At 42.6% G+C, this 18,705-nt stretch overlaps 3 protein-coding genes across 3 annotated transcripts in view; all 3 read left to right on the top strand.

Moving 5' to 3' along the window:
* LOC139412970 (unconventional myosin-X-like) overlaps window positions 1-2,593 on the top strand; it is an 81,387-nt gene extending 78,794 nt beyond the window's left edge. Inside the window, exons 36-40 of the mRNA XM_071159892.1 lie at window positions 154-277; window positions 426-743; window positions 1,481-1,657; window positions 1,765-1,956; window positions 2,409-2,593. Of these exons, the coding sequence (XP_071015993.1) occupies window positions 154-277; window positions 426-743; window positions 1,481-1,657; window positions 1,765-1,956; window positions 2,409-2,513 (916 nt within the window). The 3' untranslated portion in view covers window positions 2,514-2,593. The remainder of the gene's footprint in view (window positions 1-153; window positions 278-425; window positions 744-1,480; window positions 1,658-1,764; window positions 1,957-2,408) is intronic.
* A 3,249-nt stretch (window positions 2,594-5,842) lies between these two features.
* LOC139414119 (pituitary tumor-transforming gene 1 protein-interacting protein-like) lies at window positions 5,843-11,145 on the top strand. Its single transcript, XM_071161999.1, has 7 exons — window positions 5,843-6,127; window positions 7,010-7,062; window positions 7,446-7,554; window positions 7,630-7,732; window positions 8,944-9,009; window positions 9,473-9,519; window positions 9,675-11,145. Exons 1-7 carry the CDS (start codon window positions 6,037-6,039, stop codon window positions 9,710-9,712), a joined length of 507 nt encoding a protein of 168 aa, XP_071018100.1. The 5' UTR covers window positions 5,843-6,036; the 3' UTR covers window positions 9,713-11,145.
* A 1,133-nt stretch (window positions 11,146-12,278) lies between these two features.
* LOC139412969 (small ubiquitin-related modifier 3) lies at window positions 12,279-15,133 on the top strand. The gene is made up of 4 exons (XM_071159891.1): window positions 12,279-12,436; window positions 13,341-13,469; window positions 13,642-13,713; window positions 13,945-15,133. Exons 1-4 carry the CDS (start codon window positions 12,416-12,418, stop codon window positions 14,005-14,007), a joined length of 285 nt encoding a protein of 94 aa, XP_071015992.1. The 5' UTR covers window positions 12,279-12,415; the 3' UTR covers window positions 14,008-15,133.
* Window positions 15,134-18,705: the final 3,572 nt, after the last annotated feature.

Raw genomic sequence — 18,705 nt, 5'->3', positions numbered from 1 at the left:
GTGAGCATGTGTGTGTGTGTGTGTGTGAGCATGTGTGTGTGTGAGCATGTGTGTGTGTGAGCATGTGTGTGTGTGTGTGTGTGTGTGTGTGTGTGTGTGTGTGTGTGTGTGTGTGTGTGTGTGTGTTGCTAACCCTATCTGTGTGTATTCTAGGCTGTCAGGGACTGAGGAGGAGGAGGAGGAAGGACAGTGGAGGCTCTATTTTAAACTTTACTGTTTCCTCGACATGGAGAGCATGCCTAAGGAGGGGGTGGAATTTGCCTTCATGTTTGAGCAGGTGAGTACACACAGACAACCACACACACACAGACACACATACACACACACTCCTTGTCCTACTCCGTCTCACTCAATTTCAATAAATGTCTCTCTCTCACTCTCCCCCTCCCTCTCTCCCCCCTTTCGACACCCCCTCCTCCATTCAGGCCCATGAGTCTCTGATCAGTGGTCACTTCCCGGCCCCAGAGGAAACTTTGCAGCAGCTAGCCGCTTTACGGCTGCAGTATCTCCATGGAGACGGGGCCAGCCGCGCTGGGTGGAGCCTCGGTAGTGTTTACCCAATGGGGCGCCTCCGCACGCGCATCTTCCACTCCACCAAACAGGGAGGCGTGGCAGGAGGAGAGGGAGGAGGAGGGCAGGTGGGAAGTGTCAAGGGGGATGGGCAGGATAGAAGGAGAACCCCCAGCTTCCTGGATGGAAGTCTGAGGCGCAGCTTCAAGACGGGCTCGCTGAAGAAACAGAAGGTGGCGATGGGCACACACACAAACACACAATGCATTTGCATAAAACATACACACATGCACATGCTGACATCACCATTGCTATATTTTTAAACAATGCTACTTAATATAATGTTTACATACCCTACATTACTCATCTCATATGTATATGTATATACTATATTCTATATCATCTACTGCATCTTTATGTAATACATGTATCACTAGCCACTTTAAACAATGCCACTTTATATAATGTTTACATACCCTAAATTACTCATCTCATATGTATATACTGTACTCGATAACCATCTACTGCATCTTGCCTATGCCGTTCTGTACCATCATTCATTCATATATCTTTATGTACATATTCTTTATCCCTTAACACTTGTGTGTATAAGATAGTAGTTTTGGAATTGTTAGGTTAGATTACTCGTTGGTTATTACTGCATTGTCGGAACTAGAAGCACAAGCATTTCGCTACACTCGCATTAACATCTGCTAACCATGTGTATGTGACAAATACATTTGATTTGATTTGATTTTTCCTAGCTGTAGTTGTCAATATGTCCTAGAGATGGCGTCTCTCGTAAATCATACATTATCCTCTATTGACTGGGGCATCGCATATTCCAGACAGTGATATCTTACCCTGTCGCCTCTGATTGGGTTTAGGATTGATTGATTTGTTGGTTAATTCATTGATTGAATAATTAATTGATTGATTGATTGATAAATATGTTTGTAATCCTGTCCAGGAGGAAGAGGGGCAGCAGGTAGAGATGTGGGTGAAGGAGGAGACATCGGCCACCAGAGCCCATGTTCTGGATAAATGGACCAAGTTACAGGGACTCCCCCAGCACCAGGCTCTGCTCAAATACATGTCCATCGTCAAAGAGTGGCCCGGATATGGCTCTACACTGTTCGACGTGGAGGTGTGTGTGTGTGTGTTTTGTGTGTGGACCTTTGTGTTTTACTTCTATCTCATCCTCCCCTCCCTCTCCTCCTCTGTCTGCTTCTCCTCCCTCTCTCTCCCCTGCAGTGTAAGGAAGGAGGTTTTCCCCATGACCTGTGGCTGGGTGTGAGTGCTGACAACCTGTCTGTGTATAAGAGAGGGGAACCCAAACCTCTGCAGACGTTCCAGTATGAGCAGATCACCTTCTTTGGAGCTCCACAACCCTGCACCTACCAGATCACTGTCGACGGCAACGACTTGTTCTTCCACACTCCATTGGTAAACACACACACACACACACACATATTCTGAAACACACACGCTTACTCTGAAACACACACACACTTACATGTATCAGACAGTCACAACAAAAACAACCGTACACAATGGAAGAATAAATCAGGAATATACTGCACACTGCACAAACACAAACACTGATGTAATCTAACTCTCTCTCCCTCTCTCTCTTTCTTTCTCTCCCCCCTCTCCCTCTCTCTCTCTTTCTCTCTCTCCCTCCCTCCCTCTCGCTCTTTCTCTCTCTCTCTCTCCCTCTGTCTCCATCCCTCTCCCTCCCTCCCTCCCTCTCTCCCTCCCTCCCTCTCTCCCTCCCTCCCTCTCGCTCTCTCTCTCTCTCTCTCTCTCTCTCTCTCTCTCTCTCTCTCTCTCTCTCTCTCTCTCTCTCTCTCTCTCTCTCTCTCTCTCTCTCTCTCTCTCTCTCTCTCTCTATGCAGGTGATGGAGATTGCTAAGATCATGAAAGCCTACATCAACATGATGGTGAAGAAACGCTGCAGCATCATGTCTGTCTCCAGCGTTGCCAGCGCCTTCGTCAGGTGATCAACCAGCAGCCAATCAGGGCCCTCTATTCAACAGCACAGGCCTATCAGAGTGAGGCAGGAAGTGGATACAATCCACGGATTGGTCGGACAGTTGTTTTTTTGGTGGAGTCAGCTGATCTTGGAGAGGGGAAACCACAAAACAGCGGACAGCGAGGGATCTAAAATGGCATCCAATTTCACAAAGCGAAAAGGTGATGGACACTGCAGCTAACTATTCTAGACTTGGGAATTGGGTGGATTGGGTTACATATCTGTTTGTTAACAATGAGTATGGAAAATGACCCATTTTGGGGAGGACAACTCCAGCACCACCAACCCCCAGTTATCCTGCATGTCACTGTCTTACAGACAGCAGGTCCAGCACATTCTAACTCAACCTTACTTCATCTAAATATCTCTTATTACTCCTTTTATATCAATCTCTAATCTCTCTCTCTCTCCTCTGTCATCCCTCTCTCTCTGTTCTCTCTGGACCAAACCCATACCAACGACAAGCACAATAGCCCAGTCAAACCATACCACCCGCAAAGCTCCGTCGCCCCCTTCTCCACCCCGATAACACACGCCCCGTCGCAGTCCCAACACACTGCCAGCTAGGAGAGATCAAATGAAGCCTGTTACTATTTCTATCTTCCTTCCTCTGTCTCTTACCCTCTCTCCCCCATTTGATGAAACTCTCTTTTTCTCTGTCTGTGTGTCCCATTTCGCCTCTCTTTACAGTTACGTGTTAATTTATTCTCTGTTGCTTGCTTGCTTCCTTTCCTCTCTCTTTCTCTCACTCACTCTCTCGTTCATCTGCTGTCATCCGTGGTGACTGAGATAAAGGACTCACTGTGTTTTGTATTTTCATCTCGGGGTCAAATGGAAAATCAGGTTACTTCTTCATCAGACTGCACAGTACTTACTTCCTGTGTCAAAGGAAGTGACATGACATATGGTCAAAGGAAGTGACCTCACACAAACCCCCTCAAGAGAACCAGGGCTGGAGGCCCACCCAGGGTCTTCTCCCCGGGATCATCCTGACTCAGAGGCTCTTTCAAGGGGTAGCTGTCTGGCTCGGTCTGGGGGGGAGGCTCCGTGGGTGTGGAGAGGTCTGGAGGAGAGAATGATGCTAAAGAGTGACAAAAGTCGACTACAAGATCAACCAAGGGAGATTGAGAGAGCTGTCTCCTGTAATATGTCTACTATGAACATCACATATATAACATATTCATGTCCAACCTACACATACACACATACACTAATCAAACACTTATCATTTTTGTATATCGCACCTCATAGGAACCCTACATAGATTTTGGTGGTCACTGTACTGTATGTATATAAATATCATTATAAATGCCATTTGATTAATTTATTGTATGTGTAAACTAAATGCGAAGGAACAGAGATATTCACTGCTGTATGTCTAATATGCCAACGCACCCTTATTCACTAGCAGTGCCATCTGACTAAATCACAGATATATAGAGGGGTTTCACTTCTTGATGTAGAATGGGTAGAGTTCAGTCGCGGCGGCCATATTGGTAGGGCGGTTTGGGATGGTTGCCTACATGCGTTTTTCTGTGCTCTAGTGAAATGTAGCCTCCGTATCATCCGTCTGGCTCACGTTTCCATATCGGTGGGTACTTTTTAAAAAACACGAGGAATCTAGTCATGTCTTCTCTACCCATTCTGCTTCTACGCTATGTGACTGTTCTCCAGTTCATGAGTGAATAGAACCTGTTTTAAGTCATGTGACTAGTGTACTGTACGTTCCCAGTGTCTCCCGTCCTGCAGTGCTGTGTTTGGAATGCTAACGTGAGCGTGTGTATCTGTGTCATAATGCAAGTGACTAACTAACTACCCCACCGGGGGGAAGAATGGAACCATATGAAGAAAAGAAAGTAAAGTGTGTTGTTGACAAATAACAGTATTATGTATCTGGATAACCTTTATAAGAGAATGGTGTTGTGATTGTGATTTTAAATGGGGAAGAGTTTAGGAATGGAAGAAGGGAGGGAGAGGGTGGAGGATGGGGTATTTATTTGTTAGAATTATTGCAGAGGGAGGGAGGGGATATGGTTACAGTATGGAATTCTGTTAAAGAAGAGAAGTTCACACATTGAGGAGGTATGCATCTTGGAAATAGGAGTAGTTGGAATATGAGAATTCTGGGAACATGGGAATTGTGTTTGTTTCTGACTGTGTGTCGTCACTGCTTGTGGGCCTAAGCCCACTGGAGAACCAGTCTATAGAATCAGAATTACTGGAAAGGACATTCCAACTCAGAACAACATTACATCCTGTGTTCCACTGGACCATTTGGAATGACTGAAAAATCCAGTTTTTGCGGGCCAGTGTAGCCTACATGAATACATGTTTTTGGCAGACAGGTTGGAATGTCAATTATCATCAAATCCAGTCAAATTCGGGAACTGTCCTATCTAGGTATTCTCTTTCTATGGCCCTGCCTCTCACACTGCTAGTACACAGAGTAAGACGACGTTGCCTCTTGACACTGATCTAAGGCAATGGAAGCTGCTGAGGGGAAGAAGGCTCATAATAATGGCTGTAACTGAGCAAAAGGAATAGCATTAAACACATGGAAACCATGTGTTTGATGTATTTGATACCATTCCATTGATTTTGCTCCATTACCACATGCCCGTCCTCTCCAATTAAGGTGCCACCAACCTCCTGTGATCTAAGGTCAGTTTTGCATTTCACACCCTAATGGTAAGGGTACGCTGATCCTAGATCTATGTCTATGAGCAACCTCTATACCGGGGTCCTCTTCCAGCCGCAGGCGGCCAGAGCAGGCCCTGACTGTAATCTGTCATGGTTCATATTAATTATTATCATTATATATTGAAACATTGTGATTGTTTTGAGAGAAAACCGAGAAAGAGATAGAAAATAGTTGTTGTTCTTTTTTTATTTGTAACTGGCTTTACAAACTTATGCTTTAATAAATTATCGGAAATTGTCCAGTCTTCTCTTCTATACACGCACACACGCGCACACAGCTGACCTGATTGTTATATTTCCGCTTGGGTGACCACATAATGGTCCATATTTAAAATACACAAATGCGGGACAACGGAATGTTTTTGCGGGCCAGTGCAGCCTACATGAATACATGTTTCTGGCAGACAGTTCGAAATGTCAGTTATCATCAAATGAATAGGAAGTCTGACTGAAATACGCAACAAATCTAACTTTGTTGGTAAATGAGTGGTGTTTTAATTTGTTGGTAAAATACGGGACATCAGACAAACGGCCAACATTCGGGACTGTCCAGCAATCTGAGACACGTGGTCGCCCTAATTCCACCTGTCATTGGTTGGGCGCGCTCGGGGAGGAAGGAGGACAGACCTTTTTGCCTCAACAGCACTTCAAGGGTTTATTTTCTTCAAACGGGTTGCCTCAATTTCTCCCTGTTGTTACTGAAATAAGACAACTTTTTCAACTCAAGAGTAGCGCCATACACGACGGGATATTTTACTGTCAGAGTTTGGATTTTAAAGTTTCAATAAATTATGGATTTAAGGAGTTTGGTAGGCCTACCTGCTGTTCTGCTACTCTTCGGAGTAGTCGCTGTGTTCGCGCAAACTGCCGCACCTAGGATAGGTGAGTCAGTGACACTTCTTTTGTTGTTTTTCTTAACCATTGATTTATTGTCGCTTATAGATTATTTTGATGATTATAGATTATTTTGATGTATATGACAACATATTATAGTATTATTATTATTATAGTATTATATTATGTTTTCTCTAGTTAGTCTATGACATTAATCACCGAAAATACAGTTGGTAGTGGAGTACCCTCAAACCAGAATTTCCCCGATTTCACATTGTAGCATATTTCACAGTGACTTTGCCTTTAGGTGAAACACAAAATGACAATGCTTGTTTTCAGTTCCTTTTATAATGATGTAATTTAGACTTTCATCAACCTTAACATGTAGATTATTATATTCAGATAATGGCTCATTAATTTCAAGTGGCTTGGTACATTGGTAACATATTTGGCCTATTCACTGTTAGGGAGTTGGCTCTCGCTTTCTGCTAAATGCTTGTGTAACTGAAACCTTTTAGCAGGAACGTTGCAGTGTTTTCAGTTCCTTCTCAGACACATTTCAGTAGCAAAAATCGTGACTGGCTGGCCCATTTAACTGTTAAGTGTTTGGGTGAAACCAGTTAGTGTTCAAAGAGACACCTGTTCCCTGTCTTGTAAGAATCTTTCAGCCTTTTAGCCCCATAGAAACCAGACTACCAGGCTTCATCTTCTTATCTGGAGCCATAGAACTAACAGAATGTACACAAACAATTCTGTGGAATCATACAGTCAAACAACAAATGGAAATAGCTACAGTAGGCCGGGTCTTGCTGCAGGTGAGAAGGCTTTATTACTGCCTCTAACTGCAGTTGTTTCGTGTGTTATGAACTACTAATCTAATGTTTGTTTTTTTCCCTCAATCAACCTGTTTTCTCTCCCTCCCTCTCTCAGTGTGTGAGACTAAGAATGGAACAAGCTGTGAGGAATGTCTAAAGATTGTGACGGTGAGTCTGGGATTAGTCTGGCACGTGAGTCAGGCACACTTTGGGTTTCCTGGTCCTGATTCCATCACTATACCTCCTGCTCATTGGTCTAACAGGGTCACATGTGTTCTGGTCCAGTTTACTTCGCTATACCTCTTGCTCATGGGAATAACAGGGTCACAAATGTTTTCTGTTGCACATGAATAAGCAAATCAGCTCCACCCTCCACACCTTTCAGACAGGTTGGGGGACAAACTGAATACACACCTCTCTGCCCTAATTTCTCTCTCTGCATCCCTCCATCCTTGGCATTGTGAACTCTATCCCTGCCAATCCTGAAACCCCTACTCATTCATAGTCCACATATATTTGCGTTAAGTTTGACCTGTGTGTGTTTGTCACAGTGCCTGTGGTGTCAGAAGACTGAGTTGTGTATCACGTACCCAGTCAAAACCATCCTCCCCCCGCACGCCCTCTGCCCCCTCAACGATGCACGCTGGGGACGCTGCTGGGGTAAGAAACACACACACACACACACACACACACTTCTGCTGGAGTAGGAACTAATGTTGATTGTGTGTGTGTCAGTGAACTTCCAGTCATTGATCATCGCCATGGCGGTGGTGGGTGGAGTCATTATCATTGCCTTCCTGGTCTGCCTCTTCTGCTGCTGCAAGTGTGAACACATCGGGTATAGTGCTTATAACACACACACGTCGTTGATTTGTGTCGTCTGTTTCCAAAACACATCTCGGTTTGGGATGATATATATTATTATTATGACATTTTTTTTATCATTGACTTGCTTGAGTGTATTTATATCCAGTTTCGGCCAAATCTACTGGCACACATGCACTTTTTTTTTAGATAAGTCGCTATTTCTTATTTGTTTATTCAGATCCCCATTAGCTTTTGCCAAAGCAGAAGCGTTTCTTCCTGAGGTCCACAAAACATTACAAGTAACGAAACAGTGATAGACAAAAACAGTAACACAAATTTAAAATAGAAAGATATACAAACAATACAACAACAAAATAATAAACAATACAACTAAACATGATGTGTATACAGTGCCTTGCCAAAGTATTCGGCCCCCTTGAACTTTGCGACCTTTTGCCACATTTCAGGCTTCAAACATAAAGATATAAAACTGTATTTTTTTGTGAAGAATCAACAACAAGTGGGACACAATCATGAAGTGGAATGACATTTATTGGATATTTCAAACTTTTTTAACAAATCAAAAACTGAAAAATTGGGCGTGCAAAATTATTCAGCCCCTTTACTTTCAGTGCAGCAAACTCTCTCCAGAAGTTCAGTGAGGATCTCTGAAGGATCCAATGTTGATCTAAATGACTAATGATGATAAATACAATCCACCTGTGTGTAATGGCGAGATCAGTAATTGGAGGGAACCCCTCAAACATTTAAGTATTGGAACAATTTGCTGCTGAAAAGTGGGCCAAATGCCAGTAGAAAGTTACAGCAAACTCATTGGTGGCTTCAAGAAGCGTTTGTCTGCAGTTATCTTGGCCAAAGGCTGTCCAACCATGTACTAGCTCCAGGGAGCCAATTTAGGAGCTGCCATTTGTCTTTGTTTTCTTAATAAAAATTCTCAACTTAGGTTTGCAAAACTTAAATTGTCTCTGCAATGTCGAAAATCCAATAACAATGTTTTTTTCAATTTCTATTTATTTTAAATGAAATAGGGAATCATTTAGTGCAAGGGTGCCTATATATTTGGCCTCAACTGTGTAGCTTGTGTTTGCTTTGCTGTGGTCAACTAAAGTGTGTAATTCTTCTCACACACACATACACGCACTGACCTACCCCATGGAATGACCTCAAGGCACATGTATAAGTACTTATCAGCCCTAATGTGTGTGTGTGTGTGTGTGTCAGGTCTACGAGGTTCGATGCCAAGATGGAGAGACGGACCAATAAGATGAAGGGAAAACAGGAAGAGAGGTAAGATGTCATCATGGCACACGAACATCTGCGTATTGTCTATGTATGTGAAGAAATTTACAATAAAAGAAAGTGTTTTGTTATTCTAAGTGTCAGTATTTACGTGTGTGTGTGTGTGTGTGTGTGTTCAGCTGGTCTACAACATTCCTCAGGGAGATATGGTAAACGTTACTCAGTCAGGCCCTGTGTGTGCTGTATTTGACCTTAGTGTGTCTCTGACAATGTGACTGCGATCAGAACAATGCCCCAAGTTTCTTTTGTTCGTTTCATATCAGTTACAGCCAGAGTGACACAAAAGCATTACTGGAACAAACCTTTACATACGTCACAGCTAAGCTAACCGCCCAAACCGGTTTGTGCTCTACTCATGACTTTTTACCTACCTGGCTGGTCTGAAAGGTTGTGCAGTCCTCTTAAAATACGAAGTGTGTGTCTAACCAGCTGGTTGTCTTTGTGTTAACAGAAAGGCAGAGATGAAGATGAGGCATGAGGAAATCAGAACGAAATATGGTACGCCTTGAGAAACACGCACACAAACACACACGCCACTCCTGTCATGTTTCCCCATTCCTGTCTGTGGAAAAGCACCATCACTACTCTGATGGAATTTAAAATGAAAGATCTCTAACTCCTGCTCTCTCGTTCTCTCGCTCTCTTTCTTCCAGGTCTCAGTGGGTCCAACCCATACTCCAAATTCTCCTGAGCTGATATTTGGACACTGTACTATCGCCTGCCTTCTCTTTACTTCTGACCTTTCAACCAACCCCCCCCCCCCCCCCATATGGACTGTTAACCCTTGTCTGTTCTATGCTCAGCCTACCCCCCCCCCCCATAAACCATTAATCATAAGTCTTAGAGGTGTTTTTAAAGGATTTGTATAATTTCAGACCGTAGTTTTGAAAGTAGCGCTCACAAGCCAAAACGAGTCACCAAAAATTGTGCACAACATCACTTATTTCGTATGTTATGTCCTGCAAAAAATATATATTTCCTGCAATTCGTATGATGTAACGAATTCCAATTTGTACAATATGTTACGATTTTGTAAGTGCTTAAGATCCCGTTCAATATCTTTAACCGTTTTGAGGAGAATACATGAAACTGGCCTTAGATCAAAGTTTTGGGACAGCCTGATATACAACATTATCTTCCCATGTAAACACAGGTCATTAAATGTTGAATGTAATGAACAGTCTTCTACGAATACTTAGCTAGAACAAGTTCTGCGCTGCTTGGTGAGTGGTGCAGTAGAGAACATGTCTTGCAGTGCAGACTATGTGAGGGCAGTGGACAGGTGCAGTAGCCTTAAATGTACCTTATATACCTTCTGTGACTACTACTGTATTATAAACTCATAATGATGATGGTACTTGAGGGTTACTACTTGGTTGTAGGAGATCTTGCCTATGCTCTACTTGAATGAGAAGATACACTCCAGGAAAGTTGACCTTATCTATGTTGACCTTTTTCTATGTATATTTATCTGATGGTGAACTATCAGAAATGTGTCCAGTGCACGCACACCTGTACTCCATCAAACAATAAACTTGTATAGATGTATTGTTTTTCTAATTTTAACCAGAATTGTACTTAATGAAGCACTATGCAGAAATCCCTCCGCCATTTCCTGCTTGCTAAAATATTAATAGTTCACCTTATTTCAGTTTGCGACAAAACAAGCAAGTATAGTTTAGAGAGTCATTGTACCATCTAAACAGCTGTGAAATATATTTTCCATACGGTAAGCATAGATCTGCTTCTTAAACTTGCTTTCAAAGAGTCACAGATCTATAACTCACATTTCTATGTGAATTTGGTCAGGTCGCCCAAAAAGTTACATATTGCAGCTTTTAATAGGAGGCTATTCAGAAGAGTTGAATGCTCAGAATTGCAGATAGAAATGTACCCTACCATATAGAATGTACACACCTTGTAAAATGACAAAGAATGTCAGATCTAAGTAATATTTTTCTACCGGTGACAGCTTTCTCATTACAGACACCAGCTACTTCAGTTAGAATATTGTCAGGCCAAATGAATCAACATTTTATTAATGTCTAGTTGTGTAATATACTACCCTTTGTCTGTTGATTGAACAAATCTATTTTTATTCAAATAAAACTTTCCACTATGTAAGACTTGTCTCTTTGGATCTTATCAACTCCTAGCTCCTACAATAACCTCTACCTCATAGTGAGAAACCTACAACAACCATATCAGACCAGTGATCGTAACCTCAACAATAGTAGAGATGTGAATAAACAGGAATTCCTGCAGTTCTGACTCAAACCTTAATTCTTAATCTCAATATACTATTTTTTATCAAGGATACATATACTCTTTATTCAAGCATTTTCTATGACCAGAGCCACAGAGATAATCTTTCTGGAATGTAAACCCAGGCCTCGATCCCTACCCAGTCCAATACTTCCCTTTCTCCCTTAAGAGAGAAATGACATGTTGAGTTGGAGCGCCCCCGACTGGTCATCAAAAGCCATACCCCCCCACTCTCAGTTTGCTTCTGTAATGAATACACCCCATTTCTCTATCCATTGTGATGAAGATGGAAGATTTGGCTTGATATAATTTGTATTTTACAACATTATTCTGGTACTCCCTGTACATAGCCATGTTAAAAAATGGTCAGAGACTCCAGTCACCCAAGTCATAGAATGTTTTCTCTGATACCGCACGGCAAGCTGTACCGGAACGCCAAGTCTAGGACCAAAAGGCTCCTTAACAGCTTCTACCTCCAAGCCGCAAGACTGCTGAACAATTAATCAAATGGCCACCGGACTATTTACATTGACACTCCCTCCCTCCATTTGTTTTTACTCTGCTGCTACTCGCTGTTTATTATCTATGCATAGTCACTTCACCCCTACCAACATGTACAAATTACCTCGACTAACCTGTACCCCCGCACGTTGACTCGGTACCGCCCTGTATATAGCCCAGTTATTGTTCTTTTTTTGTGTTACTTTTTATTTGTTTACTTTAGTTTATTAGGTAAATCTTTTATTAACTCTTCTTGAACTGCACTGTTGGTTAAGGACTTGTAAGTATGGTAGTCTACACCTGTTGTTTACGAAGCATGTGACAAATACAATTTGATCTGAGTGTAATGTGTGTATTTATTTGAGATTAACCAAGGGCCACACTCAGCCCTGCCTTTGGCGGGTTCTTAATGTCGCGTGGCCGAGTATTTGGCTGAATTACGCATCCCCGTCCCGGAGAGAATATGTCACGTGTTTCCACGAAAGCCAATCAGTGTCTGCGGAACGAGAGACCAAAGCGCGTTCCCGTGTTTGCGGAGGAGAAGAGCATATAGCTTAAAGAGGTGCGAACGAAAACACAGCCAAAATTGCATTTTAACCAGCAAATCCTTTAAAGAAAACCCATCAAAATGTCGGAGGAGAAACCAAAGGTAAGGCTAGCCGTCTATCAGCATGTGGTGGGTATTTAAGGTGATTAGAACAGTCTAATGTCAAATAGCGCCTGAAATATGCAATAAAAAATGGCCCGGTTTGCACGTTTGTTTGAATCGGCGCACTGTTTGTTTCGTAGTTAAATGAATGGAGTGCTGCCTCCGGATACAATATTTAAGTTTATCAGATATAAAAACTATTAGTGATGTTATACGAAATATTTCGACCAGATAATATAATTGTTGTAACAACTAACACTTACATTTCGAAGTTGAATACACCGATACCGTTTGCGGGTTTTTCTTTGTGGAAGCCATACCACGCTAGCAGCTAGCTAGCTAAACGCCGCAAGGCAAGCGGCACAAAATGTGACACCATTTGGAAGCCGTATTCGAGTGATTTAGATGCATTCGTCGGCATCCACTTATTGAAATGGCTAAATAACCTAGTTATTGCACTGTTTCTTTTAGGCCAGTAAACACGCATGGCGTTGGCCAGGCGCCGGTAAGACCAGGTAAAGCTAGCTTGATCATAAGTGGTCTGTACGAAATGGTTTCTAACCACTGATTGATAGTGTTGGGATATAATTTGTTTTCGATTTGAGGCACTAGGACAAGCTGAACGTGGATTTTGCAGTGGATAACGCCTGGGTCTAGTAGCTGGCTGCCTCAGTCACAGCCTACAGGTTCCGCGCATTCACCAGACCCAGTACCACCCACAAGCAACCCTAATTCACTGGGCAAGAACACTACCTACCCCATGTCCAGATCTTACCAGAGACGTATGAGGAGGCCTAACAGTGGTTGCACAACTCATCAATTGTTTGGCTCTCCAAGACCCGACGCATTGAAGACTGAAAAACGACATTGTTAATCTTTTAATTGCTGTTTGGTTGTGTTTCAGGAGGGCGTGAAGACTGAGAACGACCACATTAACTTAAAGGTAGCCGGTCAGGACGGCTCTGTGGTTCAGTTCAAAATCAAGAGGCACACTCCGCTCAGCAAACTGATGAAGGCCTACTGCGAACGTCAGGTCAGCACAGTAGCCAATCAGACACCTTGCCCTCCTACCTGCTGCCTCAATGGTGAAGACTGGAGCAGGGGCACACTGAACATAGAAATATTGTCAATAGAGCTGACCTGATTCCTAATACTATAGGAATATCTGTCCCATGTATTTCTAATGTGTCCTCTCTCTCCTGCAGGGTCTCTCGATAAGGCAGATCAGGTTCAGGTTTGACGGACAGCCAATCAACGAAACGGACACACCTTCACAGGTACACTGCACAGACAACTGGCAGCTCTCTATTCTCTCTAAACACCCTCTACTCTATTCTCTTATCTCATTCTTAAAGCACAGCTTCTCTGACGCCATTATCTTGTCTCAACTAAAGCACACCTGCTCTCAATTAACTTGATTACTTTCTCACAGAACTTCCCCCTCATGGAATCACTCTTTACTAGATCCCTCTCTCCTTCCATCTCACCCATGTTAATTCTCTCTTTAGCTGGAGATGGAGGATGAAGACACCATAGATGTTTTCCAACAGCAGACAGGTGGTCTCTGCTAAGCCCCTCCTGTTACAGTGATTGACATACCCAAACCACGCCCACTGCTCCTCTTCAGCTTCTGTGTTCCATTGTTGTTTTTTAAATATGTCTGTCTCGGTTTTGTCCTGAGGGGAGTGGGATGAACTTGCCCCCTAAACACTGATTTAACGTCAGTTATTAGTTTACCCCATATTAGATGAGGTTAAGTTTAGGACACAATGAGCTGATCCTAGATCTGTGGTAAGGGGCAACTTCTACTTTGAGGCTTCCCCATCATCTGTTTCCTTGTTCTTATTTTAAAAGATGTCTGGCGCAGTTTTGGGTGGGGGTGCTCCCCTTAAATGTCTGTCTTAGTCAACATTGATCTCTTCAACAGTCTTGGACAGCTTCTGGGTCTTTCCAATGCTAAGAATCATGGGTTTTGATCTAGAAACAACTCCCTACACCTAAGCCACTTGTGTAGTGTTTTGTATTTATCCAACACCTCAAATCTACAAAAGGCCTAGGGGTTAGGGGTGGCTTCTGGACCCTTCCAATGGTTTGACATGGGGCGCCCAAGTTTTTTTCGAGGGTGAAAACCAAGGGTACATCTCAAGTCTTGTGTTGCCTCCTTCATTTGGCACCGACGTGAACATTCGGGCTAAGGTGGATGCTGACCATGGAATAAGCTTTCAACTGTCCAGTTCTTTAGTGTCGGTTTTACAAGAATGAAGGAGAGGAGACCAATTGTCACAAGGAAGCTACTTGTACTGTTGAGATGCACCCCTAGTTTTTTAGAGGGCAGTCAAAAGGGAATATTCCCTGATTCCATATGGGATTTTTTTTTTTCTTCAGTGGTCAGTTCTTATAGCAACCCTGTCAGTGACTCTGCTTTTGGTTTTTGGGTGGGAAGGAGAAGTCATCCTTAAACACTGATACAGGGTCAGATCATTTGCATCCCCGTAATGGTTAATGTTTTGGGGGTTCTGGTTTTCTGATCCTAGATCTGTGGTTAGGGGCTACGTCTACTTGGAGCATAAGGGGAGGGGCAGTTAAGTTCTTTACCCACATGTTTTGTCATATGGTATTAGTTTGGTTTCTCTACTGATTTGTACATTGTTTGGCGTCTTTTACTACTGTAAACAATAAATATAGTTTGGTACTCAGGCTCCCTGTCCCGCTCCTCCTTTAAATGTGTGTCAGATAGAAAACGGGCTTATTCAGTGGACTACCAATTACACATGCGAATCATGAATTGTATCTTCAATGTATTGTCTATAGTCGTGTATGTTCTACCTGTTGTGTATATGTTAGACCCTATCCAGCAGTATTTCACAGTATGGTCACAAATGTTTTCTTAGCTGCATAAAGAGACCGGCAGGGGGTGCTACTGTTTATTGTAAATCTCCGAAATTCACTACACTCCCTTGAATAAGCTGCTGTGTTCTCGAAGGACTAGATGAACACATTTAAAAACGATATACATTCAAATTCATTTTTACCACTTTGAACTTGTATTTTGGGATTCCTCTGTAAACGTCATCCTTGCGGAGGAGAATAATTAAATGTATTTGCATTTGTTTCTTCTCGATAACCTTTGACCTTTTTCAAAAGGAGGAGAGGACCGAGGAGTTAGCAAAACCAATTAAATCTCCCTTTATTACACCTGTGCCTGCGGTCAGCCATCTGTCAGGATGTTAGATCACTCTGTGATTGGCTGATGCAGTCAGATTAAGCACAGTTGATTAATAGCCTGATGGGATAGAGATACAAGAAGGGAGAAAGTTATATCATGATCCTGTCAGATCCTGTAGCCTTTAATATAAATGGCTAGGAGAAACACACTAGACTAGTCTCTATAGGACACCGTCCTCCTGCCCAAATGATCCACCAAAGCACACAAACCTGCTCTTGAAGAAAAGGCTAAACAGAGCAGTAAAAGGTATAGAACAGAAAGAGTGAACACCCCGGGTCTGCACCTGGGAGTTGTACCTAATTCCCCTCTACAATTTTTATTACATTTTCTCAATGTAATATTAGCAAATCTGATATGAAAGCATGTGTCTTGTGTAAATAAACTCACCAAAAGAACACAATGCACAGTCATCCACTCAGCTACTACAATAATAAAGGTCCTAATAACAGGGATCTTGGTTAATATGGTAATAGCTTAGCTGGTATCAAGCACTCTTGGTGGAGCAGAGATCACCGGTGGTATGCATGTTTTCAAATGTATTTATTTTCCTTTTAAAAATGACTACTTCGACTCTTTATGGTGTTTATCTAATGCGAAGGTTTTTGTAGTACAGCTCCTTATTTCTGTATCTAAACCTATACAACTCCACCTTGGGTATTCATCTTGCTCTCTCTCCTTCTCACACACTCTCAGAAGAGTTTGTGAGCGATACAGTTGGCTTCCGTTCTACTCTGTGAAATTATTGACAGACTGGTTAGTGATTTGCATGGGCCTGGTATATAAGAGAAGGGGCTGGACCAGACAGAACTAACTCATTAGGAGCCTGCCTGTCTGCCTCGGCTGAAGACAGATGTAGAGTAGTTTAGATCCAAGCTTTACTTTGTCATCTGGACTCTCTGAAGATGTTTTCTACAGACACTCTCTAAGGTCCATCTCTAGACACACCTTACACACAAGCATACACACACACTACACATACTCACACACACACGTGTTGGAGATGAGCGTCAATTGGCGTTCGGATCAGTCACAGTGCTTGCGATTGGCTGGAGCAAGCTGTTATGTCATCTCTGATGCTGCTGTTGCCTCTGCTGCTGTTCCTCAGGTTAAGGGTCATCAACTCAGCTGCAGAGACATGGAGAACATGCAGAGGTACATTCTATTCTATTAAATGCGCTATGAAAATATCTGCGTGGGTGTTGTAACCTATCCAGGGACACATTTGATTGTGACACATAACACTGTACTTCCAGTCAGATAGCGGCACTCTCAGGTTATACTGTAGAGTGGCATTAAACACACCACTATCTCTTTCTTTCTCTTGTTTGCATGCAGTAGGGATGCTAGTTCAAATAGTAACTCCTTACATTTTCCCTGACACCCAAAAGTACTGAATGCTTAGCAGTACAGGAAAATGGTCCAATTCACACACTTATCAAGAGAACATGTGGTCATCCCTACTGCCTCTGATCTGACAGACTCACTAAACACAAATGCATCTTTTGTAAATGATGTCTCTGTTGGAGTGTGCCCCTGTTTTTCCGTACATTTTAAAAACAAGAAAATGGTGGTGTCTGCTTCGCTTAATATAAGAAATGTGATACTTTAGCAGTTACATTTAGAACCAAATACTTTTAGACTTTTACTCAAGTATTATTTTACTGGGTGACTTACTTTTACTTGAGTCACTTTCTATGAATGTATCTATACTTTTACTGAAGTACGACAACTGAGTAATTTTTCCACCACTGTGAGTTTGTGTATGTGTGTGTAAGACAAATAGCAGTCGTGTGCGTGAGTGTTTGGCGTGTTTAACTTGATTTTCCAAAACTTTGAGATGCAAATCACTCATGCACAGATAACTCTTCTACACGTAGATAATTCTTCTACACGTAGATAATTCTTCTACACGTATGTACAGATCATGCCAATAGCCTACCAAACATTTCCCAGCCATCCAGTAAACTCTGACTAACCTTACCTGATATCATGAATACTCAAGAAACTACAACACATGATCTTGCTGCTCTCACCACCTAAAGCAGTTTCCCACTATTTAGGAAATGCTAACTATCTGTCTCTCACTCCCCCCTCCCTTTCTTCCTCACTTTCTCACTCTTTCTCTCTTTTTTTCTTGCTTTCTCTATCTGTTTCTTTCTCTCTCTCCGTAGACCTGCTCCCCCTAGATCTTCTGTCCCGTGTTCTCCCCAGGGCAGGGGTGAGGGGGTTAACGAGGGGGGGTGCATCTGATCCAGTCTGGGGGTGTGAGGGGTGTCCGTCTGTCCCGTTCTCACCCTTCCCTGGACTTCCCGTTCACCCAGCACCTCGTCAACTGTCACCTCTTCCCCAGAGAGTTCTCCATCGTCACCACCCTGAAGGTCAGCCTCGTCGCGCCTAAGGTAAGGGCCAGTGGTTCGAAACACCTGCGGCAGCATTACAGCAGGAAGTGACATCATCGATGACGTGGGGAAGGTTCAGTGAATTTTTTTATATTGCCTCTTTCCACTGTTTGATGGTTACCACATTTAATTTACTCCATTCCAGACATTATTGTGAGCCGCCCTCCCCTTAGCAGCCTCCTGTGATGAGTTGCAATACTAGTAACTGGGGCGGCAGGGTAGCCTGGTGGTTAGAGCGTTGGACTAGTAGGTTGCAAGTTCATATCCCCGAGCTGTATACAAATCTGTTGTTCTACCCCTGAACAGGCAGTTAACCCACTGTTCCTAGGCCGTCATTGAAAATAAGAATTTGTTCTTAACTAACTTGCCTAGTTAAATAAAGGTAAAACATTTGTTGCCTATCATTTTGTGAAAATGATTTATTGAGGTAATAGAAATGTGTAAAAAAAATACATTGTTTCATTTGTGTCTTACTGCAAATTCTACTGCTTATGTAAGAATATTGTTTCAGAATGATTTTATGAAATCTATATTTTATAGGGTCCCATACTAGGGGAGCAGTGAATGGAAACTGTAGAGTTCCACAGCTTTTGCCCAATCTGCATTTTCTGTAAAAGCTGCTCACCACTTGAACCAACGTCCAG

This window comes from Oncorhynchus clarkii, chromosome 7, assembly GCF_045791955.1.
Source record: "Oncorhynchus clarkii lewisi isolate Uvic-CL-2024 chromosome 7, UVic_Ocla_1.0, whole genome shotgun sequence".
In the NCBI taxonomy this organism is placed as follows: Eukaryota; Metazoa; Chordata; class Actinopteri; order Salmoniformes; family Salmonidae; genus Oncorhynchus; species Oncorhynchus clarkii.
The sequence above is the reverse complement of the archived record's forward strand: the minus strand, read 5'-3'. Positions and strand labels throughout refer to the sequence as shown.